The sequence below is a fragment of the Pogoniulus pusillus genome, chromosome 8, assembly GCF_015220805.1.
Source record: "Pogoniulus pusillus isolate bPogPus1 chromosome 8, bPogPus1.pri, whole genome shotgun sequence".
NCBI lineage: Eukaryota > Metazoa > Chordata > Aves > Piciformes > Lybiidae > Pogoniulus > Pogoniulus pusillus.
The window spans coordinates 40,078,474-40,094,178 of record NC_087271.1 but is presented as its reverse complement, the minus strand read 5'-3'; the positions used below and the strand labels follow the sequence as shown (position 1 = coordinate 40,094,178).

The following is a 15,705-nucleotide window of genomic DNA, read 5'->3' as shown; positions in this document are numbered from 1 at the left end:
TGCCAAACTCACCTGGGTCCTCCCTGGCTACCCCTGGGGGTCTGTCAGCTCCACAGCACCAGAGAATCTGGGTGGCTGATACCTGGGGGAGATGTGTGGGGGTGTTCTACACCCCCATCCCCTCTGCTTGCCACTGAATGGGTGCTTCTGCCCCTGACAAAAGACCCTTTGTCCCCACGTTTGGGGGGAAAGCCTTTGCAATACCCTCAGCACAAACATTCCCCACAGCTCCTGGGGTGGCTACTCTCCACCTGCCAGCCCTGAGCACCTCCAGCATCTCAGGCTGCAGGTTTCTTTTTGTTCTTTGAAATTCCTTTTTTTCCCTTTTTAACTTCTTTTATCTATATATATCTCATTCCTCTTTTCTTTTTGTAATTCCTCCCAGCAGCACGACCAAGGCAGAACCTGCAGTGGTGCTTTGCAAGCACTCCTGCACGCCCGGGAGTAAATCACAGCTCCACTCCCGCCCAGAACAGCGTTGTCCCCAGAAGTGGGACAACAGCCCTGGTTGGACGGGTCCCCAGCCTCGCTAAGAGAAAACCTTCCCCAACATAGACCGAGTCGCATTTCAGCTCCGTAGGGAGAATGAACGCTTGCAAAGAGCCGCGGCGCTGGGCCGGAGGAGTGCGGAGCTGGCGCGGGCACCAGCGCGGATTCTGCCGTCCCTGATTGTCCTTCCCCTCCTCCGTCACACCTCCCGCCGCGTCCCAGTCCTGCGCCGGGGTCCTCGCCGTGCGTCCCATGTGCCAATACCACTCTTGTGCTTACACCCAAAGGCATCTGTGCCCCCCCACCCCAAGCACAGCCACCCCCCCGCAGTGGCCGATGCCACCCTCCTTTTCCTCCCAGCCCTCCAGGGCTGATTCCCACTGGAAATCCTGGAAAGTTCAACCTCCGGCGGATGCCCTCGGTGCTGGGCTTGCGGGCTGGGGAGGGGAGTGAGGGGGACCGGGGCAGGGGGGTGAGCAGCGTTTAGAAAGGGGGGTGATCCATGTCGTCCAGCCAGGAGGCTGGGCTGGTGGGAAAGTCTGGGTACCCGACGCTGCTCCCTGTGGAGATGTCGGAGGTGGGCCCCCCCCCAGCCATGGCCCGCAGCGTCTGACTCACCCCCTGCGCCCCGTGGGCCACCAACCCCAGGTTGCCGTCCATGGCGTAGTCCAGCCCGTTGAGCAAGGGCGGGTGGGATGGCAAGGAGGAGATGGAGGACGGCGACTGTGGCAGGCCGTAGGGACTGCCGTCCCGCAAGTCCTGGTACGACTGTCCCGTCCCCTCCATGGAGAAGCCTCCATTCAGCAACTGTCCGCCCGCCACGTCCCCCACAGTGCCATAAACCCTGTTGGTGTGGCCGAGCTCGGAGAGGATTTGGTCTTCTGCGGAAAGAGGAGGGGGAGGGCGGTCAGTGCAGCCGAGACTCCCGCAGTCCCCCCACTCCGCGCTGCCTTCCTGCTCACCACGGAAGCTGAGCTCGCTGTCGCTGACACCGCAGTCCTCGGCCGAGCTCTCCTTCTCCAGCTTGCCCCCCCCGCGGCTCCGCTTGACGCTCTTATAGAACTGTCCCCAGCGATGCCGCCCCGCGTCCTTCTTCAGGCGCTTCTCCTTGGCCCGGCGGTTCTGGAACCACACCTGCGGCGGGGAGCGGGGAATCGGTGACACCGCAGGCACCCCACCAGCCTGCCAGCACCGTGGCAACCCCACATCCCAGCGTCCCTACATCTCTGCCGCTCAGCACGCCCGCAGGCTGGCGCTCCGGCACGCCTGCAACCCAGGAGCTTTGGGCACCTGTGCAAGCCAGCTCCACACCCCTGCAACCCGGCATCCGGATACCCCCGTGTCCTGGCACACCAGCACCTGTGCAACACATGCAACTCCTACACATCCATGCAACACAGGGCTCCTGCAACCCTGCATGCCATCATTCCTGCGTGCTAGCAGGCCAGCACACCCTGGCACATCAGCACACCAGCACCTGCAACTCTGTATCACTACACCCTTGCAACCCAGCCCACCTGCAGCCGTATGTAACCCAGCTTTCTAGGCACCGATGCCAACCAGCCCCCCTTCAACCCAGCATTAGGTATGCCAGCACCCCTGCAGTCTCTCATGCCAACATCCCTGCAAACAAGCCTGCTGAGACCCCTGCAACTCAGCACATCAGCACCTATGCAGTCTTGCTCCTACACATCCATGCAAATCAGCAACCTTACAACAACACATGGCAGCACTCCTGCAGCCTGGCACCTCTGCAACCTGGCAGGCCAGCACACCAGCACCCCGGCAATGCTGCAGGACAGCTTCCCTGCAACCTAGCTCACGTGCACTCATGCAACAGCATCCCTGCAACCCAGCTCCAAGACATCTTTGCCGCTCCATAACCCCTGCCATCATTGTATGTCCTGAAGCCTGGTGTCTCTGGAACCCAGCATCTCTGCTCCCTGGCACCCCTACATCCCCCCTCACATGGGGCAGGGCTTGCCCTCACCTGCACCACCCTCATGTCCAGCCCCGTCTCGGAGGAGAGCTGCTCCCGCACATGTCGGGCAGGCTTGGGGGAGTTCTTGTAGGCGTTCTTCAGCGTCTCCAGCTGCTTGGCTGTGATGGTGGTCCGGGGCCGCTTAGCACCTGCCTCGGAGTCATCTGCAAAGCAAAGGAGCCGGGACCAGCCCCGAGCACAGCAGCATCAGCAACCTTGAACTGTCAGCCCGTACCACTAGGAAAAAAACTCCCTGAAAACACCTGCCCCAGAACCCAGAGTGACCCCTTCCCATAGGCACAATGTCAATGATGCAACCTATGGCCACCCCTTGGTGTGATGTCCCACCTGGTAGCCCTTTCAAGGTGCCTACCATTCTGCTTGGCAGTCTCATAGTCCTCCTTGCAGACCAGCCTCCCATCCTCCATCAGGTAGAACTCGTCGCCGGTGGCCAGCTGCCGGCTGCAGATGATGCAGGCGAAGCAGTGGAGGTGGTAGACGAAGTCCTGGGCTTTGCGGACCACCTGGGTCGGGGGGATGCCCTGCTGGCATGCCGTGCATTTGGTCCCAAAACGCCTGCAAGGAGAAGTAGGTCAACCCTGAGCCCCCTGGCGAGGTGGGCTCTGCTGGAGATGGCATTGGGACCAGAAGACAGGGCAGAGTTTAAACCAGCAATCAAACTAATTATGCATGACACTTCACATGGAAGGGGTTTATCTTCTTCAGAGTGAAGGACCAGCCTAATGGAGCTGAGGAAGGTTTGATTTTAATGGTTCTTATAACTAATGCTTATAGGCTGCCTGCTTTCCCCCTGCAAGGACAGTACATATTTCATCCACATTAATACCAAATAAATTAATTGCACCGCCCTGCTCGCGTGATGAATCCCAGATTAATGCAGAATGATTGGGCTCCTCCACCCTCCTGACAGCCTGACAGGGGCCTCGGGTGGGCCAGCCTGGGGGAGGCGTGGGCCCGGGCAAACGCACAGCACGGCTGCAAGGAGGGTGCAAGAAGTGCTCTAGTTGCAGCCAAGAAGTGCGGCAGCAGCATGCAACGGCCATGCAAGAGCAGTGTGAGAGGTATGCAAGAAGCGCAGCAGCAGCATGCAACGGCCATGCAAGAGCAGTGTGAGAGGTATGCAAGAAGTGCAGCAGCAGCATGCAACGGCCATGCAAGAGCAGTGTGAGAGGTATGCAAGAAGTGCGGCAGCAGCATGCAACGGCCATGCAAGAGCAGTGTGAGAGGCATGCAAGAAGCGCAGCAGCAGCATGCAACGGCCGTGCAAGAACAGTGTAAGAGGTATGCAAGAAGCATGCAAGAAGTGCAGCAGCATCATGCAAAGGCCATGCAAGAGCAGTGTAAGAGGTATGCAAGAAGTGTGGCAGCAGCATGCAATGGCCATTCAAGAGCAATGTAAGAGGTATGCAAGAAGCATGCAAGAAGTGCAGCAGCAGCATGCAAGGACCATGTAAAAATGGAACAAGATGCGTTCAAGACGAGTGGAAGCAGTATACGAATGTCCAGAAATGGGGCAAGAAGAATGCAAGAAGCATGTGCAAGAATGGTGCAGGGAGCATGGAAGGAGCATGCAAGAATGGGGCAAGAAGTCTTTGAGAATAGTGGGAGCAGCATGCAGTGAGTGTGTAAGAATGGGGTAAGAAGTACAGAAGAAGCATGCAAGAATGGTGCAGGGAGCATGGAAGGAGCACACAAGAAAGGGGAAAGAAGTATTCAAGAAGTGTGGGAGCAGCATGCGGTGAGTGTGCAAGAATGGGACAAGAAGCATGCAACAATGGGGCAAGAAGTGTGCAAGTAGCATGAAAGAACTGTGGGGGAAGTGAGCAAGAACCATGTAAGAATGGTGGAAGAAATGTAGAAGGAGCACATGAGAATGGAACAAGAACCATTCAGAAAGTGTGGGAGCAGCATGCAATGAGCATGCAAGAAGTTTGAGAGAAGAATGCAAGGGCCATGTAAGAGTCACACAGGAAGGATGGAAGAAGCATGCAAGAACAGGACAAGAAGCATTCAGGAAGTGTGGAAGCAGCATGTAATGGGCATGCAAGAATGGGAGCAGAACTGTGAAAGGAGCATGCAATAAGTGTAAGTAGTATGTCAGGACCACGTTAAAATGGTGCAAGAAGAGTGGAAGGTGCACGTAAGGAACACACAGGAATGGTGTAAGTGTGGAAGAAGCAGCAAGGAGCATGCAAAGAGTGTGCATCTTGCCCATCAGCCTCCATGCTTCACAGGTACTCTGTTACAGAAAGCCTGAGGTGTCCATCACTCCAAGTGCCCCCACAATCCCCCATGTGGCTGCCCTCCAGGTTGTAGCAGAGCACTGCTGGGCTGTGCAGATGTGAAGGATCATGCCTGGTTCACACCTGGTGTAAAATGAACTAACAACACAAGGGTGGCACATGGCAACACAGGGATCAACCAAGAACACGAGGACATTTCACTGGTGAAAACACAGTATCAGCCACGTGGACTTTCTGACTGGCACGGAGCAGATTCCCCCTACCAGCGCTACAGGGGTGCTGCTGAGTCTGCCCTGCACCTCCCATCATCCCCACCAGAGGGGTCCCAGGAGCAGCAGCCCCGGGCCAACAAAGCTACCAGAATAAACCTGCCCCCTACAGCTGCAGCAGGCCCACCTGCTTCCAAGGAGTAACCCAGGAAAACCCTGAGCCCTTTGGTGCCCAGCATCAGGGATGTGCAAGGGCTAAAGGCACTCCTGGCACCTTAGATGTGCTGAACATCCTTCAACCATGCAAAATCACCCTGTGAATACCACAGCTGCCCATGCCCTTGTGCCATCTGGAGAACCAGAGCTTGGCCACCAAAGCTGGGTCCCCAAGGCTGTCACCCAGGGACAGGTGGCAGGCACTGGGCATGAGTGACATTGCCAAGATTTTGGCAGCTGCTCAAAGCAGCGTAGGAAGCAGAAAGTGTGAAGGGAAAACATGGTTCTGTCTCATTTTCTGGGCTGTACCCTGAAGGGAGACTCCCTGGACATGTTCTGGGGAGACCTCAGTTCCCCTGGAGTCAGCTGGGAGAAGGGGATGGAGGCAGGCAGAGGTGGAATGGAAGCAGGGAAGAGATGAAGGGAAGGATAAAGAGAGGAAGAGAGAGAAGGAGGGAAAGAGACAGAGGAAGGGAGAGAGAAAAACGGCAGAGAGGGTCAGAAGGAGAGAGGGAGAAGGAGGAATAGGACAGACCAAAAATGCTTCTCTGGGCCCAGGGCTGAGCTGGTGCACACTTTCCAACCCTTACCCTCCCTCTGACCATCAGCCTGTCCCAGAACAATCCATTTTAGCACGTGGCCTCCACCATCTGCAGGTGGTTCTGCGCCACCTGGGCATGGTCAGATCCAGGACAGATCTGCTCGTCCCTGGGGAGCAAGAGCTGTGATTTGAGGGAAGGGGAAAAGCACCGAATGGATGTAAAGAAAGGAGAAAAGAAGCACTCTCTTGTGAAGCAGCTTCTGCATTGCAACCTTGCCTCTGAGTTGGCCTGGAATCCTCACGTCCTCGGCAGGTTACCTACCCCCAAATCAATGAGCGGTTGAAAGAGAGGTGAGGCGAGCGCCGAGAGGCTATTGATTGGCACCAAATAATCCAGGCAGGACCTCATCTAAGAAAGTCGCTGATCTTTCAACTCTAATTAACATTGATTACCTGCACCTTTTGGGTGACCATTTAAATGACTTGGAGATTAATAGGCTGGAAAATATCAGAAGTGAAGTGTTATTACCCAGGCTGTGCCGGCCGCTTTGACCGTCGCACGCTCCCCAGCTCTGAAGGAGAAATTGGAGCTCCAGCTTTGGCCCTGATGGCTGGTGGAGGGGGGCGTGTAGATGGTCTGAGAGCCTGGGGGTGAACAGCCAGGGAAAGTCCTGCCTGGGGATTAGCACAGGGCGTAATCACCATGGGTGGGTTTAGCTGGCTGGCCAGAGGCAGGAGGATGATCGACAGAGCCGGTGCAGACAGGAGATGATGTGAGGAGGCAGCCTTGGTCCTCAGGGTGCAACAGCTGCTTTTGATCCCAGCCCCATCATCTGCACCCAGGCAGCAAGAGCCATCCACTGGCCAGGATCTGACCCTCTACTTCACAGGAGGTGCAAAGCAGCATCCCTCTGCTTCACGATGATCCCTCACCCGGCCTTGGTGCAACATCTGCTGCTATCCCTTGGGAGAGCTCCCAGATTCCACCACCAGCAGCCAAGGAGCAGAGCATCCCTACGCAAAGTTTGGGTTTAACTGGGAAAAGGGACGTCCTGGCCCATGGGAGCAGGGAAACGCTGAGGCTGGGACATAGCACTGCTCGGAGGCAGCTGCCAGTGAAACCAAAGCAGGATCTGCTTTTTCGCAGGAGGAAACAAAGATGTTTAAAATAGAAAGGGACGGGAGAGGGAAGGGTAACAAGAGAGAGAGAACAATTCCGGTGAGGTGAGCCAGGGGCTCACTGCAGTGCTTTACGCAGCTTTCTCCTGCCCTCTAGCTCCAAGCAGAGCCGGGGCTGCTGCGGAAGCAGTGCAGCTCCCCATCCCACTCCATCGCAGCTGGAATTCAGCCCTGGGCAGGGAGAGGAGCATGGGAAGCATTTGGAGCTTGAGGACGATTCAATCCCAACAACCAGCATCCAGCCTGAGTCAGCTGGAAGCAGCCATCATTGCCTTCATTCCCTTCTCATCCACATCCAAACCAATCCAAACCGAACATAAAAAGGAAGATTAGGAGCTTAAAGAAATTGTGCTTAACAATAGGTTGTGTGCTGGTTTCGTGGGTAGGGAGAAGTTGCTTCTGGGGGCTGTGCCCCTGCAAGGTACTCACTTGAAGAAATCCTCCTTGCAGTAGACGCTGCCAGCCCGGGAGAAGCAGCGGTCGGCCAGTTGCATCTGGCAGTCGGCACACTTGAGGCAGGAGCTGTGCCAGTGCCGGTCCAGGACCTTGAGGATGAACTTGTCCAGGATGTGCTGGTTGCAGCCAGCGCACTGGGGGATCTCTGGGCAAGGGGAGAAGAGCAGAGCAGCGTCAGCCAGCTGTAGTCCCTGTGATACCCACACCCAGCCAGCGCACCTGGCCAAGCCCTGTATCGGTTTCGCAAGGTGATGTGCTGCCCCCCCTTGCTTTGCCACTGTCGCAGCGCATCTTCCTTCACCAAGCTTCACCAAAAATTCTCCAGGCTGACAAAATTCATGGCCCCACCACACACACATACACATACACAATGCTTTTTTCCCCTCTTCAGCCTATTTTTTGGGCTGTGCTCTCTGCCACCCTCCCTCACTCCTTCGAGGATGGTATTCTGCAGCCCTGAACCAGAGACATGGTTTGTTGCTGGACCTGTCCACCAAGGGCCAGGAGGCTGAACTGACATGGAGCTTCAACCATGAGGTCCTAACAGTGACCCAGAGGTGCAGGACACCCAACACCACCCCACCCACAGAGGTTTTTTCAACATGAGTAAATGTATCTTCCTGTTTGCCACCACTGCATCTTGAGGACTACTGGCTGCCCATGCTGGTCACACTGGCCCCACCAGCAGCTGCCAAGTGCCCATCTCCTTTCAGTGCCAGGACCCCAGGTCCAAAACTTCTTTAGATGCCAGTTTTGCCGTGATGGGGGTGCAGGTTTCCACCAGCTTTATCCCACCCAGACAGGATGTTACAGAAAGAAAGGGAAAAAACCACCAGCTGAAGCAAGGCCACACTGGAGCACAGCAGAGGTTAACAGGAATAACAGGTCCAGTCCTCCCCACAGCACCCATATCGCGGGAGATGCTTAGGGAAGAAGCATTTTGCCTAAGGCAAGCTGCACAGCTGGCCAGCCAGGGTCCTGCACAGAATCTGCCGATAGAGGGGACCTCCCCTATAGACGTGGGGAGCTGAGTATCTTTGTCTCTCTGCCCAGGATACAGAAGAAACAGGAGGTGCTGCAGAAGCCTGCATAGGTCTGGGTAGCTGCTATGCTGTAGGCTACGGCTGCTTCTCTGCCTAGGATTCGGAAGCAATGAGAGGTCTGCCGAAGTCCGCAGGAGCAGATCGCCCGGTGAAACGCAGGCACGTGGCACTGACCCACCCGCGTGGGGAAAGATGGGTTTTAGGGGCGAAAAACACTCCCCTCACCGTGCCTGGAGCTGGAGTGAAGGAGCCGATGAGATGCTCATGCATAAGGGCTGCCGCACTTCCCTGCGGTTAACGGCAAATACCAGGGCTGGGGATGCGGGGGATTACTGGGGGGGGTTAGGCTGTTGCAGGCGCTGGGGAGGCTGAGACGGGACCTACTGTCCCCAGCCGGAGTAGCCGGACTTAGGGGGTCCTGCACGGAGCCGAGGTGCAACGAGCCCCGCCTCTGGCGGCTCCGCGCAGCCAAGGGACAAGGGACGGCAGCAGCCTGTGCTCGTTGCTACTGGGAGAGAGGAAAGTTAAAAAGGAGCAAAATGAGAAAAAGGAGGGAAAATTGGGGGGAAGGGGGAAGAGGGGGGGGAGAGAAGGAGGCGGATAAAAAAAAAAAAGAGAGAGAGAGAGAAAGAGGAGGGAAAAAATAAGAGAAAAAGGGGGATAAGAAAAAAGAGAGGGAGGATGATAAACAGAAGGAAAGAGAAAAAAGAGGAAGAGGGGGGAAAAAGTTAAAAAATAGAAAGAAAAAATGAGGGAATAAAAGGAGAAAGAGGAGGGGAAAGGCTAAAAAAAAAGAGAAAAATGAGGGGAAAAAAAGAGAAAGAAGGGGGAAAAGAAAAAGGAAAGATGTAAGAGGAAAATAAGAAAAATGGGCTGGAAGAGAAAAAGTTGGAAAAAATAAAAAGGAGGGGAAAAGAGAAAGAATAGAGAAAAGGGATGGAAGAAAAAAGGAGAGGGGAGAAAAAGGGGGGGGGGAGAAAAAAAGAGGTGAAAGGGAAGTAAAGAGGGGGAAAGGGGGAAAAGAAACAAACAGGAAAAGAAAAAAACGAGGAAAAATAAAGAGAAAAAAGAAGTAAACATTTAAAAGAGGAAAAATAAGAGGAAAAGGGAAAAATAGAAGTAAATATTTAAAAGAATAATTTTTAGGTTTTTTTCTAACTAAGAAAATAAAAAGGAGGGAAAGAAAAAGGGGAAAAAACGGAAAAAATAAAAAGAGGAAAAGAAAAAAGTGAAAACAGAGGAAAAAGGAAAAGAAGGGGAGAAAAGAGGGAAAACAAAATAAAGAAAAGAGAGAAGAAGAGGACAAAATTAAAGGGGGAGGAAAGATGAAATTTTTAAAAAAAGGAAAATAGGACAGAAGAGAGGAAAGGAATTTGGGAAAGGAGGGGAAAGGAGAAAAGGGTAAAAAAGAAGAGGGAAAGGGCTACAAAGAAAAAAAATGGGGGGGAAGAAGAAAAGAGAGAATAAGGAAAAGAGGAAATAAGGAAAGGGGAGAAGGAAGAAAAGGGGGGAAATGAGGGAAAAGAAAAATAAAGAGGAGGAAGAGGGAAGGAACACAGCAGAAAATGGAACCGTTACAGCCGGAAACAAGACTATTTAAGATACTTGTGAGCGTAGACACTCGTCTGAAGCGAAGGCAGCTCCTGTCACCATCCCCAAGATCAGCCAGCGACAACCCCAGCGCCCTTCAGCCCCTATTTACCGCTGGCGCGTTAACAGCAGGAGAATCATTTCTAAACATAAACCCCACCAATTACCCACAGCTTCCCAGGCTCCCTGTGCCCCTCCCTGTTCTCCACCCTCCTGGGTGCTTTGTGCCCCCTCCCCAGCACGGTGCAGGTGGGCACCAGCCACATGTCCCCCGTTTCATTTGTTAAACCTGGTTTGGGGAGCAAGGCAAAAGCCGCGGGCATCGCTGGTGGCAGGCAGTTCGGCGCCAGCAGGTACAGCTGTGATGCTGCGGAGTGAAAACCTTCCTTATTTACTCCGCAAACACGTGTGCACCTCTAGAAAAGGTGGTGTATGTATAAACAGTTATTTATACGAACATGACGTGTGTGTGTGTGCACACAGGCACACTTCTGTAGAGAGCTGTCCATACATAAACGCCAGCAAAACCAGCTTCTTCCCTCCCTAAGTCAGCCACACAGCCACAGCAGCAGCCAAGATAAGATCCTTCGCCATATTTCCGGGGGAGGGCATTTTATTTCTTTTGGGGTTGCTTGTTTGTTTGTTTGTTAAACAAAAGACCTGCTTTCTTGGCTCGGATCTGTTCGTGGATATATGGCAGCAGCTCTGTGTGTCAGCGCACACGGGTGTGCAGGACTCCCACCGACCTGGCTGCTTTCCCCTCTAATAAATAATAATAATAGTAATAATAACAACAATAATATTATAATATAATAATAAAAGGGGTGGGGGTGTCTGCTGGAGAGATACCAGGAGTTATCTCGTTGAAGCCACTGCTCTGCCCGATGCACGCAAAGAGGAAACAGCTTTAATTTTGCTCTGCTTTGTGCCCTGCAATCGGGACCAGCTCTTCGCTGCTTCCCTGTCCTTATTTCCTTTCTTTTAACTAAATTAGCTGGTGGAAATTTGACTACCTTAACGACGTAACCAGCACTCTTGGTGCCTTTGCAAACCTCCCTCTCCCCCCGGCAGCCCAGTGTGCTGGGTGCTGTGATAGATGGTCCGCCAGGAAGACACCGGCGTGGGGGGACACACAGACGTCTAACTCCCTCCTCTCTCACCTCGAGGACCACCCCAAGGATGCAGCAGACAATTCAAACCGATCCCCTGGGGTAGTGGTCTTGTAAGAACGGGCATCATCCCCCCAGATCCAGCCCCGGGGTGATGTGCCAGGAAGAGGGACCGTATCGTTTGCATCCCTGCATCCCGCCAGGCAGGATTTGGCCGTTTTCCAGCCAAAGCCCCCCCCGCCCCACCTCCACCTTCAGCACCCCCCCGCCACGCCCCGGGACACCGGAGCAATGCCCCGGCACGGTGCGCGGAGGTCTGGCCGCCCACCGCCGTTACCGTGATTTATTAGCAGCGGATCCATCTTTCCACCTCTCCCTCTCTCCCAGACGGAGAAGAAAAGAAATAACGACGGAAACGAAACAAACTCTCAGGTGGCCTCAGAAATCCCTCAGAAACACAAAATCTTCTAGACTGATGCAAAAGGGGGGGCAATGTCAAGGTCTGAGGAGGATGTGCATCCTCAGCCCAGCCCTGCCGGGTCTGGACCACTCCAGGCTCCGAGCTGCCGATTCCCCACCACCACTACTTCTTTATGGGTAGGTTTTTTTGTCTTTTAAAGAGAAGAGGTTGTCACCTTCGGAGAAGAAGGTGCAGCAGAATCGGTGCCTCGGCAATGCAGGTGGGAAACGGGAGCATAAAGGCGGTTTGCCAACTTCCCCCCTCCCCACCAGACACCCGCCGTAAGGAAAACACCAGGTTAGGGGCTCTTTGTATCGACTTTCTGCGGGGAGGAAACCTCATTCCTTTACATGCAACAAAAACAACAACCCAAAAAAAACCAACAAAAAAACCCAAAAAAACCTCCGATTCATTTCTCTGCAGCTTGCAAACGACTTTCCAGCGGCGATTAATCAAATCCCCCTCTCATCCCCTTGGCCGGAGGCTGGCGGCACCCGGGCACCGTTCCCACAGGCTTTGGCAGAAGTTTTTCCTTCGGTGAGCTTTGCAAAACAATATTCATCAATAATATTCGGGGGTAGCTTGCTTAACCATCCTGTCTGCGAGGCTAGCTTTGTCGAGGGGGGGGGTGGATTTGTTGCGGGGAAAGTCTCGGCTCCCCAAAATCCTGCTGTTGTGTGACATAGTCCCTATGTGACACAGTCCCTACTCAAATAAGGAGGCTGGTTAAACCGAGAGGAAAATCTGTGATTTAGTAGCGATTAGAATGAATATGTCACAGATTTTCCAGCCCATGTTATACAGAGGTGCTTCTGGAGCGTAGGGAGGGGGGAGGGGGTGACCCTGGTGCAGGCAGCAGGGTCCAATTCACCACCACCCCGTCCCTGCCCCAGAATTTTATTCCTGGTTCCTTGACCACAAACGATGCCCTTTGGCCGCAGTGAGCCCTGACCGTGTATGACTCGGGCAGGATCAGGCCCCAGACTGGTAACACTGGTCGTCAACAGCTGTGGGGCATTGCAGAGAGATGGGAAACTTTTATGTCCTCCATCCTTCACTTAAATTTGGTCCTACCATTAATTTTCGCCCATAAATAAATTATAATCATCATATCTCGTTGTGTCCTGATCATTTCTGATACATGTCAGGACCGAAATGGCAATGTCACGGGCAGGAGATCTTGCTGGCACCAAATCGGACAGCTTTGCTGGGGCGACTCCTGCTCGGGAGTCGTTTGAGGCACCTAATTTTGCCTTCGCAGCCATAAAAAGCGACCCTATGGCTGGGAACCGGAGGCGTTAGCCGGTGGCAGGGGATTGGGCAGGATTTGGCCATGGGACGGACCCTCGCCACCCCCGCACGCTCCTGCCGCGGATTATTCTGCTGCGGTAAAATACGGTTAAACGTGGCCTCTTGCCCCTCTCCTCCATTCGAGGGGCCGGGCAACGGGGGATAACGGGGACAGCCCCCCCGAAGCAGGATGGGGACTGGCCGGGCTGCAACGAGCAGAGGCACGAGCATCGTTCCCCACAGAGACACCCACGGAAAACGAATGACAGACGCTGGGGGGAGGGGAGAGGAACGAAGGAGGGGGAGAAACGAGGGTCGATGCGGGGCACGGAACAGAGGGGGGGAGGGGCTCGGGGGTGGGCAGCCGCGAGTGGGGAGGAAGGCAAATCTCGGCCTAAAGCGGGCAGACCTCTCTACTCCTGTGCGTCCCCCGAAATGCGGCCGGGTCTCGGCTGGCATAGCTGCCTCTCCCGGGGCTCGGACCCTGGGTGCCCATCGTGGGAGGCTGAATGGGCCAGAGTGTCACCTGGCCTTCCCTCCACCTCTAGGCCCGCAGGGACGCCCTGACTCTCGGCAACCGTTTGCAAAAGGAGATCATTATTATCATTCCCACGTAGCTCCATCCCCTGCCGGGGCTGGATCGGGAGCTCTCTGGGACACAGCTGCCCCGCATCGGTTCCACACATCCATAAGCTCTTCCTGCATAGGGCTCGACCCTATAGAACCGAGGCCCTGTAGCACCCAGGAGGCTGCCGGCCCCTATGGCTCACAACCGGTTACCGCCGTCTGCGTCCCGCTAGAACAACCTCTGGTCCCTACGCCCGAGTCTACACACAAATATCCCCCCCCAGACGCTCTTATATCGACCCCTCCGACAAGCATAGGCATGTGCTTTGACGCAGACACGCTACCTGTAGCTACAAAGCATATATGTGCGCCTATAGACGTACAGGTGATTTTTGGATAGACGCAGACACGGCGGCATCGCTCCACGCACCGAGCCGGCTTTGCCGTCCCGCTAACGAAATCGCCAGCCCGTGTGTCCCTTCTCACCGCTGCCGTTCACTCGCGAGGCGCTGCCTGTCGCGATAAACGGTATAAGTGGAGCGTCGTGAGCTGCGGGCTGGGGGTGCGGGCGGGGAGCAGGGTAGTCCCCCCACGCATGAACAGCTGCGCACTTATGAACGCTTACACACGCAGAACCGAAGCCGCGGCCGCACCGACCTGCCCCGTCGGGGCCGGGACTGCATCGCTCCGCACGGCTCCTTCTACTGCCGCCTCCCGTCCGCCCTCTCGCTCGCCCCGGGGCATCGCTTTCCCTAATTTTCGCGCTGCTAAAACCAGGGAAAATATTAAAAGGGAGGGGGAAAAAATCCAGACGCCCGGGCGGGAGTGGGAGGCACCTGTCCAATCCGCAGGGCGCTGCCCCTCCAGACCCTGCCCGCCCTGCCCCGCCGGCCCGGGGCCGCCTTTGCGGCAGGGAAGCGAAGGAAGGAAAAGAGAAAAAGCGTCCTTACGTTGCACCGGCACACCGAGGATCTCGGGAAGCCCCTTGACAGCCCCTTCAGCAGCGAGTGCGGAGCTTTGCATCATTTTATTGGCCCCAGGGTGGGGTGGGGGGGCGGCGGAGGGGAGAGAAGAGAGGGTAAGGGTTAGATTGCAGCCCGGGCCGGCGGAGCCCCGCGGCGGGAGGCAGCGCCGGGTCCCGCGGGCGGTGCCGGTGCCGGTGCCGGTGCCGGCCCGGGCGCGCCGCCGCAGCTGTGCCCGCCAGCGCCGCCCGCCTCCCATTCATTCACCCTGAGGGGAGCGCGCCTGACGTCACCGCCCGCAGGGGGGCGGGGGCGGGACGGGATGGCCCTCGCCAATCGCTGCCCGCTCCGCGCAGCTGGGGCGGGGCTTGCCGGAACGGGGGCGTGGTTTGTAGCTAGAGGGCGTGGCCTGAGGGTAAGGGGCGGGGCCAGGGACCCTCGGCGGCGCATAGGGCCGGGGCCAGGCCGGGGCCCCAGGAAGTGTCGCAGCGCAGTGCTGCCACGACCCCGAGCGCTGTCCAGTGCCAAGCAGCCTAGTCCAACGGTGCCGGTGGTGGAAGAGAGTGAAGCGACAAAGGCACTGATCCCACTGTCGGGGCTCAGGGACATTGTCCTACTCCATAGGAGGCTGTGGCGAGTCTCCTCTCGGCACACAACCTCAGTCCTGTCCCTCCTGTTGCTGGGAGTGGCGGCTTAGCCAGGCTGGCTAAACCTGGTTCTGGAAGATACCAGCGTATCACCATCACCTTGCCACCATGCCAGTGCGAGTCGTTTCCCAGTGTGTGGTAAACCCCACGGGCAGCCAGTGCTGGTAATCTCTGGAATTCTGTGCTAGGATGGCGTCTATCCCAATAGCAACTCCCCTAGGGGCATATCTGGGCATGGAAAAGGCCAACCTAACTCTGCGCTGCTGCAGGACACCCAACACAACAGGCCACTGACTGCTGTGGTGCAAAGGTGGTGATGCCAAAGACACAGGGCTCAGTGTGAGTACAACTTCCAGAAGGATCTTCACAGGATTTTGCTGAAGGAAATCCCTGGGGCAACCCAGCCTGTAGCACCAGAACAAAACCAATGTGTCAAGACATAGTGGTACCTAGTGGCAGAGGGCCAAGCAAGGAAGCTCACTGAACAGCAGCTAAAGTTAGACAGAGCTGGTGCCTCAAGCACCACCCTCCCTGATGCTCACCACGTCACTGGCTCGGGGAAAACCATGCCAAATATCCGTGATGTGACATCCTGCTCTGCCCAGCTAGCAGGGGCTTAGAGCATTGAGCCTGCCCGAGAGGAGTGAAAGCTCCGTGGTGGCACACATGGCAGCGCTGGGAGGGGAGGATGCTCACCCAGTC

The 15,705-nt window shown here is 55.7% G+C and overlaps 1 protein-coding gene across 1 annotated transcript; it reads right to left on the bottom strand.

Annotated features, from left to right (window-relative positions):
* Window positions 1-14,575, bottom strand: LHX4 (LIM homeobox 4). Its single transcript, XM_064148172.1, has 6 exons — window positions 14,345-14,575; window positions 7,309-7,480; window positions 2,844-3,046; window positions 2,480-2,634; window positions 1,452-1,623; window positions 1-1,370 (listed from the first exon to the last, which is right to left on the bottom strand). The coding sequence occupies exons 1-6, from the start codon at window positions 14,418-14,420 to the stop codon at window positions 973-975; spliced, it is 1,176 nt and encodes a 391-aa protein (XP_064004242.1). The 5' UTR covers window positions 14,421-14,575; the 3' UTR covers window positions 1-972.
* Between the last annotated feature and the right edge of the window lie 1,130 nt (window positions 14,576-15,705).

Coding starts and splice junctions, on each gene's coding strand:
- LHX4 (XM_064148172.1), bottom strand. CDS start 14,420: ATGATGCAAAGCTCCGCACTCGCTGCTGAAGGGGCTGTCAAGGGGCTT. Junction 7,481..14,344: donor CCTCGGTGTGCCGGTGCAAC/GTAAGGACGCTT, acceptor CCCCTTGCCCAG/AGATCCCCCAGTGCGCTGGC. Junction 2,635..2,843: donor TGAGACTGCCAAGCAGAATG/GTAGGCACCTTG, acceptor TTTGCTTTGCAG/ATGACTCCGAGGCAGGTGCT.